The sequence below is a fragment of the Gavialis gangeticus genome, unplaced genomic scaffold, assembly GCF_001723915.1.
Source record: "Gavialis gangeticus isolate Ggan-Ray unplaced genomic scaffold, GavGan_comp1, whole genome shotgun sequence".
Lineage (NCBI taxonomy): Eukaryota > Metazoa > Chordata > Crocodylia > Gavialidae > Gavialis > Gavialis gangeticus.
In genome coordinates this window covers 80,363,417-80,372,111 of record NW_017728992.1, presented here as the reverse complement: position 1 = coordinate 80,372,111, position 8,695 = coordinate 80,363,417, and the positions used below count along the sequence as shown (strand labels likewise).

The window sequence follows — 8,695 nt, the reverse complement described above, 5'->3', positions numbered from 1 at the left end:
GGTCCCCCATGATTACCACATCCTTAGCCTTCACTACCTCTGTGAGCTGACCCAAGAAATCCTGGTCAAGCTCCTCACCCTGGTTGGGAGTTCTGTAGTAGACTCCCACCGTTAAGTCTCTTTCCCCTCGACTGCTTTTCACTCAAACCCAAAGCACTTCAGAGTGCCCCTCCCCTGACTCCTTGCCAATGGATGAGGATGTGTATTCCTCCTTAATGTAGAGTGCCATGCCCCCACCTCTCTTTCCTATCCTGTCCCTCCTGTACAGCCTATAGCCCATGACATTCACCGCCCAATCACGTGATGAGTCCCACCACGTTTCCGTAATCCCCACTATGTCCGGGCTGGTGTCAGCCAGCAGAAGGGTGAGTTCCTCCTGCTTGTTACCCATTGTTTTAGCTCAGTGAGACTTTTTTCAACTCAAAGAGAAGAATGAGCTATGAATTTGTATCTAAAAATTTTGGGAAATTTCTATTCTGGTCAGTATATGCAAGATCCACTTATTTATGCTCTCTGTCAACATTGTAAAGCTTTGGTTTTCTCCACACCCAAAAATTCAGTATATATTTACATATGCATTTGAAGTCCAAGTTTTACCATTAATCACATATGCACTATTGTGTCAGAGTAGTACTGTACCTAGACTTCTGGCAGCCCTGGGTAAACTTTTAGTATTGGGCCCCCCTTTTCCAGGGATACTGGGGTTTTTTGTTGCAAAAGTCTTTTCACATCTATGATATCAATGGCTTTAAGTAGTTCATTCTCAATTAATAACATTGCCAGTCCCATGTATGCACAATATTATTATTATTATTATTATTTTTTACAATTGTAATTTTTTTTTTTCATTTTCGGGCCTCCTTTCTGTCTGGGCGCTGGGCAGGTGCCCAGTTCACCCATACCTATGTCCGGGTCTATATCAGAGAGGTAGTCTGTTAGGTCAGTAATATTATTTGAAGTCATTTTGGGTTCCTCCAACCCTTATGTACCCTCTTCCAAAATGCAGTGTGGATTTCAAGGTGTCCAAAGGTATTGTTAAACAGTCTTTACTGATTTGTGGATGCAGGCAAAGATGAAAATGAGAAGTACCTAGTCATAGTCCTGGCCTTTCAACATTCCTCCTGCCCTTCATCATTAATTAAAGTTTCTGTAAGAAAAAGGACAGCCTTTCTCTATAGAATGGGAGGATTTTTATGGAGCTAGGTTTACAATGATATTGCTTCATATTAGTGACAATGTCTGTGGACTTTTAATGACTAGAATAATTTGCTGCAGCCCTACTATTATGTCAATATAAAGATACAGGGTGGAAATTTTTGGCTAATGTAATTCCATGGACTTTAAAGAAAACTATACTCCAGCGGGGAGTCTGACCTATAGTTTTTTTTTCAATTTTAAGATTATTGCAGCAATTGGAAAAATAGAATTGTCTCCCACTTAAAAGGATTTGATTCGAATAGGCTCTGCAGGTCTTTCTGTTCAGTCACCAGGCTTAATGAAAAATCTGTTTCTTCCTGCATAGTTTATATTAGTAGGTGTGAAGTTAATGATGCATTAATGATGCAACCTTTTTATTAGATGGATTCCAATATAATGACTCATCTTGTAATGTAAGTAAGATATAATTTTAGTCACTCAAATGTGAATTAACCACTATTTTGACAAAGTACTCATTAACTTAAATTTGCAATACTGATTTACCAGTGTATGCATTTAATTAAATAAGGCAACTACAAAAATATAGAAATCTCTTTGAATTGGTACATTTAATCTTAGTTGATGTCCATAAAAGTTAAGTAATTTTCCTGACTTGAATAATGTGCACTCAGTGACGTTATGCATGTGAGTTTGCTATGGAGTTGTATAAACCTCCTAAAGACAGACTTTCATCTTCAGATTTAAACAGTAAGTGTTGTTTTCTGTTAAAGTCCAAAAATGAAAGTCTTATTTCAATCAGTCTGTTTGCCGCTGAATTAAATAAGGCCAGGATTCCACCCTAAGGTTATAAACCTGCAAAGACTTATGTTTATACTTTAGTATAACCATATTTCCAGTTCCAAAAAAGAGGACACCTGTTGCAGGGGGGGTCGGGTGTATATAATTGTGGGACAAAGTGATACCAGTTCCCTGCCTCTACCAATTCTGGTGCCTTTCACTCCCAAGCCATAGCCACCCCCAGCCCTGCTGGTAACCCTAACTCCTAACTTGTAGCCCCCTGTCCCCACCCCAGACCTGGAGGGGCAGGCACCTTTGTCCCCCCTTTCCCTGCCCCCCCCAACAGACGCCAAGCCCTGGTCCTCCAACTCCACCCCACAGACTTACCTGTCTGCAGCTGTGGGGCTGCTCCCCACCACCCTGACAAGTGCATACCAGTGCATGCCAGCCCCGTGTGTGCACCTTGTCTCCAGTTGCCCTCCCCCGCTCCACCCAGCCCCAAGTAGCTCCTTGCTAGGGCAAGCCAGGAAGTGCAGGGGACAGCTTCAGAGCTGAGCTGACCAAAATCCCAGACATTTGATCATATTTTTTAAAACCACCTGGACGGAGATGGGATGATCCAAAAAGATGACATGTCCAGGAAAACCTGGACATATGGTAACCCTATATTATACCTTTACTTCTGAAATAAATGTAAATGATTTAATGTTGAGCTGTCCAACTTCCATGTGGTCCAGGGTTGCTTGCCATGCCAATGCACAGTCCTGGACCATACACTGCAGGGCAGCTTTGTCAGGATCCCAACCCTTCCTTCCTTGTGGGCTGTATCAGCAGCATGCAGCCTCTTACCTGCCTTCACTCTGGACTTTGCCACTGGTACACAGACCCCCAGGACACCAGCCCCACTGCATGGGTGGTGCCAGAAACATGTAGCATTCTGTCTCAGAAACATATAGCATCCTGTCTCACAGGCTGTGCCAGGAGTATACAGACCCCACCTGGTCACTTCCTCACTGTGTAGCAGTGGGAGACGCAGCCACTAGAGCCTGTTGGCTTAATTTAGTTGAACAACCTTGATGTAATTTATCAAGTTAACTACATAGATTAACATGCATAGGACTGGAACCCAAAGAAGTGAGCAGAAGACATATCTCTAAATTATTTATTATCTTCATCAGTGTAGGTTAATGTACTATCTCCTATTTAAAGCACTATAGCGTTTGTTCATTTTAGTTTGACTGGAATGTCCATTTAGCTAACTTGAGAATCATCTAATACAACTTTCAGGCGTAAGTCTAAAAAATTCATATGAATGGATTTCTCCAGACTTGCACTGCATCTTGAGATGACCTACATTACTTTAAGAACTGACTGGAATTCTTAATGAGTATTCTTAATGGGAGAATTTTTTTTAAATGTTCCCTCATTTGTATCTACAATTTTGTGCACAGAATCAAAAATCCTTTGCAAACAAAAACCAAATGATATGCCCTCCCTTTGCCACCAGGGATTAAAAAAAGGGGTCATGTATATTGCACATGCAGAAATGGGCCTGATAAAAAAGCCAATGAGGTTAGCAGAAAGACCCTAATTGACTTCAATGTCACTTGGAGCAAACACTTAAGAGCAAAATCTGGGTATTTCTGAAAAGGATGTACAAGTATAAAGCGCTCATGTGAGGGCAGGTGTGACACGTTTAACTGAAAATTTACTAATTGCAGTTAATATGCAAGCAGACCCATGTTCTAGCATTTTAGTATGTATTAAGTGCTCTTGTGGCATTGCAAAGTTGTTCCCTTTTAAGTGAGGGAACCTAACACCTACTAACTTTAATACATCACTACATTCCAATGATTTTCCACTGTTGTAAGCGAATGTGCTAAACCACGCTAATGGAACTTTGCTGCTCTCAAAACTCTGTCCTGTAGAAGTGAGTAAGTGGGGCTCAATCTTTCTGTGCTAAGTTTACTCCATATCCTTCCACAGGGATGTGACCTGATGTTCCAAAGCTGACTTAATTTAATTACATCATTTAGGAATACAGGGCGCTTGTACACATGACGCCATTAATATGGACCCATGATGAAAATGTCACTTTGTGTGGCTTAATGGGATCACAGTGTACACATAAAAGATTTTAGGGGGGTTTAAATGGCTGCATCACTGCAAACTAAACTACATCTAGATGTAATTTAGTTTGCAACTTTGTAAATTGCAATGATGAAGCTATCAGATTGCCCCCTGGCCACAGGAGAGGTGGGCAGGCTCCACTGAAAAAAAGGATCAGACCCCTTGCCACTTTTGCCTTCAGCAGGCAGAAGGAGCAAGGGGCCCGATCCTTTTTTTTTTTTTTTTTGGCTGAGCCTGCCTGCACCTGGGGGGCTAGCTGCCAGTGGGCCAAGGAGCCCCTGAGCGGCAGGAGGGCCTTGTCCTTCTCTCCACGGTAGTGGGACCAAGTGGATTGCTAGCAGGCCGGGTGCTTTCCCAGCTTAGAGGTAGCACCTGGCCCAATCCAACTCTTCCCTGAGTAGCTTCCAGTGCCCCATGCACTGTCCCCATTGCCTGGGACCACCCAGGAATGGACTGGCTTGCCTTGGGGCAGCATGGGAAGGTGGCAGATGGACGCCTGAGTGTACTGGTGGCCAGAAAGGGCAGTGGGGATGGTGCACAGAGCACAGGAAGACTGCTGAGCCCAAGCTTCCCCAAGCCCACCCAGGCTTCCTGCACCCTGTGTGCCATCTCTGCTGCCTTCTCTGGCAGCCAGCATAACCAACTGCCTTCCTGCCGCCTCCCTGAGCTGCCCCAGGGGCAAGCCAGCCTGTTTTGGGCAATCCCAGGTAGTAGGATGGCAGTGGGGACAGTGCACAGGGCACTGGAAGCCCCGGCAGGCTCAGTAAGAGTTGAATCTGGGTGGGTGCTGCCTCCAAGGTGGGGTAACACCCAGCCTACTAGGTGGCCCCAGGGGGCACTGCTGCCATGGAGGGAAGGACCAGGGTCTCCCACAGCTCAGGATCCACTCAGACCGCCAGTAGCTCATCCTCCTCCCAGCCACGGGCAGGCTGTGGGTCCAAAAAAAAAAAAAAAAGGATTGGGCTTCTCACTGTAATGTGACAGAAAAATTGAAATGGTTTAGTCCTCAGGGTTTTATTTTATGTCTCACTGTTTCGATTTAGGGGGCATAGAATAAAACCTTGGGGAGTAAACCCCTGTCACGTGTACAAGTGCCCCAGAGTGCTATCTGACGTACTAGCTGATTTAGTGTCCCAGTCAAGGACATTACTAAAAACATTTTGTATGGATCAAAAACTAATGAAAGGAAATTCCTTTTCACACAGCGTGTAACTTAGGTGTGGAACTCATTGCCACCAGGTGTTGTGGAAGCTGACAGTTTAGTCAGATTCAGACAGGTATTGGACATAGAGCTTGAAGAAAGGGGCATTGGTAGCTATTGAGCATGGGAGTTAGGGATACAGCCTATGAATTTTAACTTCCTATACCTTAAATGCTGGAGGCTGCAAGTGAAAGAGGAACAGTGGAAAAAAATCTTGGTCATACCCAGTTCCCTTTCAGCATCTACTCTCTGCCATTGTGTCACACGGGATACTGGGCAAGATGGACCTATGATCTGACCCAGTAAATAGCAGTTCTTATGTTCATCTTTCCTGATGTGCAAGAGCCCCTGATATTATTCTTCGTATGTGGCAGTATGTGCTTATGCCATGGCAGGCCCTTTAGACTTCATGTTGAGACTACTTATCCCATAAATGGCTGCCTTTTCAAGCTTAGGATATCAGATCTTCACTTTTTTTTGGTTTGTTTTGCTCCCTCCTCCTTTCCTTAGGATGTGAAAATTACTGAAGACATGATAAGAGACAATCAGTCTACAAGATTCAGTCCAAAGCTGCACGACTCCTTGACTGAAGGATCTCTTGGCAGATGTCAGGAAAAGCCTAGGCAAAGAATTGAAAGCATAGTCCAGCCTCTAGAGAATGAATCAATATCTGTTTCTGCCTTGCGTTTGCATTTGGATGAGACTCAGGATGTCTTACAAAAGGAAAGACAGTAAGTGCAAAATATACCCTCCTTAAAGTAAATCGCATTTTTTAAATATTTTTAAAAAGTGTTTTAAAATGGTGACACAACTCTGTTTGCATTTATGGCTCATACATTTCCTTGGATAATTTCAAGTTCTATTAGCAGTCATCTGATGAATATTTTAAGAGGTACAGACCTAGCATAAGGAATTTGTTTTTGTTTTGTGATGACAGCCATTTTTATGCTATTTGAAGATGTTTCAATATTTTTGTATGTTTTTTATCCATATACTTAAGAAATATTCCATATGGACCTAAAAACAGGCAGGTGGGATTAGCAAAAGATGCTTGTTGCAATTTCATATCAGGATTATTTTATCTGGTCTTTTGTATATTAAGTTCCTGGAACGTTCTACCGTAGGGTTACACTTACAGACCCATATGGAAGCTTCAACTAGTTCAGAGTATGATTCCATATATTCTCTGTAATACAGGATTTTGAGATGAAAGGTGTTATAAATGTAAAAAATATCAGTAACAGTAATGCCTTTTCATTTAAGTTTTATACAGGAAATTGAAAGCTTGAGGGACTAGAAATGGAATACAAAACTTTCATTATAGGACACTGATATGAATCAGTTGGCATAAATAGTGAATATTTATCTCCTAGTTATTCAGTGCCCGGAAGGAAGTGACTTGTTTATTTCATATTAGCTGCTAGTAGACAGATGTCTGCATTAGGATTGTTTGTAGCCATTAGGGATTAACTGATGATCCCTGTGGATGAGATTGAGGCACACTGACCTAGCCTTCAAGGAAGCTTGCAATGTGTGCTTAAACCCGTGAAGACTAAAAGATTTCAGTCACCAGCACAATCTCTCTGATTTATTTAACTCAGTATCTTGTCCATAGCAACAGCAGCAGTAAATTCAACATCTTTAGTTGAAGAAACTGGCAAAAACAGGCTATTTTATGGTACTTCTTTTCATAATTGTCCTGTTGGTATTGTGAATCTGTGGCTATACATCTGTTTATGAATTGGTTTTGGCATGCAAGTCATGCAGGACTCGCACAGCTATTCTTTCATCACAACAAAATGTTTCCCAAGGATATGGTGAATGTGTTTATCTTTGTGTTTAAAACTGCCTACTTTCCTAATTTCCTCACAAATCTCTGAAAATTGATAGCTGATGTGAGCAATCCTAAAGAGCAATCTCTGGTAATCCTGTCAGTTGCTAATGGCACCAATATGCCAGGTTGTATTATATCTGTCACAGCATCACCAGGTTATATGTTACATAATATGTTTTCCTTATTGTGTTATCAAAAGAGCCAGTCAGAAAATGAATGGTAAAAATACATTAGTTGTAGTTCCCTTTATGTCAGATAAACACCTCCATTCCCATTGATGTCAAAAGTAATTGAAAGCACTGGGATTTTGTAGGATTTCATAGGATTTTCACAGTGTTTTGAATAATCAGTTCCCTTAACAGGTAGCTCTTTCCTTGTATCCATCCACTTCTGCTCTTACTTAGTGTCACTTGTTCAAAATTGTAAAGTGTGTGCAAATTTCTTTGCTCTCCCTCCATGTAGGTATGGATTGAAAATTTGAGGCTTATAAATGTTTAAAGGAGAAGCAATCAGGATTACAGGAAACTATGACTGGAAGAGACATTGCAAGAGTATTTAGTTCAGCCTTCTGCTCAAGGCAGGATCATCTCTGACTAAACCATCCTAGCAAATATCTGTCCAACCTGCTCTTGAAAATTTCCAGAGATGGGGATTGCACAGTTTTCCTAGGTAGCCTGCTCCAATGCTTGACCACCCTCATGGTCAGAAAGGTCCTCCTAATCTCCAACCTAAATTCCCCCCGCTGCAGCTTGAGACCATTGCACTAGTCCTGTCCTCTATGGCCACATACTACTATATAATAGTTTTTCAGATGTTTGAAGACTATTATCAAATCCCTCCTCAGTCTGAAGAAAAGAAGACTAAATAACCCTAGTTCTTTCAGCTTTTGCTCACAATTTTCTATCTCAGATCTCTAATAATTTTTGTCAAGACTCTTTCCAATCTGTCTATATCCTTCCTTAGATGTGGGACCCAAAATGGACATAGTACTTCGTGAGGCCTCACCAGTGCTCAGTAGAGCAAAAGAATCACTTCACTTGATTTGTAAGCAACAATCCTATTCCTCCAATATACTCTTGTCATATTTTGCAAGAAGATACTTTTGACTCGTATTCAGCTAATAGTCCTCTGTAACCCCCGGCTCTTCTTTGCAGTACTGCAGTCTAGCCAGTATTTCCCCAGTCTGTATTTGTGCCTGCAATTATACTGTCCCAAGTGCATTACTTGGAGCTTGTCCTTGTTGAGTCTCATCTGATTGCTGACATTTTTCAGGTCTACTCAAGCCAATCCAGATCCTAGCCCTGCTCTCCAGAGTGTCTGCAATTCCACCCAATTTGGTTTCATCTGTAAATTAGCTATCCATGCATTCAATCCCATTATACTAATCATTAGGGACCTACCTAATTTGCCATTTCATGGAAATCATGAAACTGGACATTGTCCATGAAATCCACAACACCAGGGAGAAGAAAAACTTAATAAAAATAAAAGTCTGCTTTCCCAGTGGGATCCAACAGTTGTCATGGCCACTGCAGCCCAGCCTCACAGCTGGCCCAAAGGGGAGCAGCCAAGATGGTGGTCACCCCCCCCCCCCC

General features: G+C 42.1%; 1 protein-coding gene across 4 annotated transcripts in view; it reads left to right on the top strand.

Annotated features, from left to right (window-relative positions):
- Positions 1 to 8,695, top strand: part of CCDC102B (coiled-coil domain containing 102B) — a 477,100-nt gene that overhangs the window by 62,386 nt on the left and 406,019 nt on the right. For all 4 annotated transcript variants that reach the window (XM_019524671.1, XM_019524646.1, XM_019524655.1 and 1 more), the window contains one exon: positions 5,777 to 5,997. In XM_019524671.1, the coding sequence (XP_019380216.1) occupies positions 5,777 to 5,997 (221 nt within the window). The remainder of the gene's footprint in view (positions 1 to 5,776; positions 5,998 to 8,695) is intronic.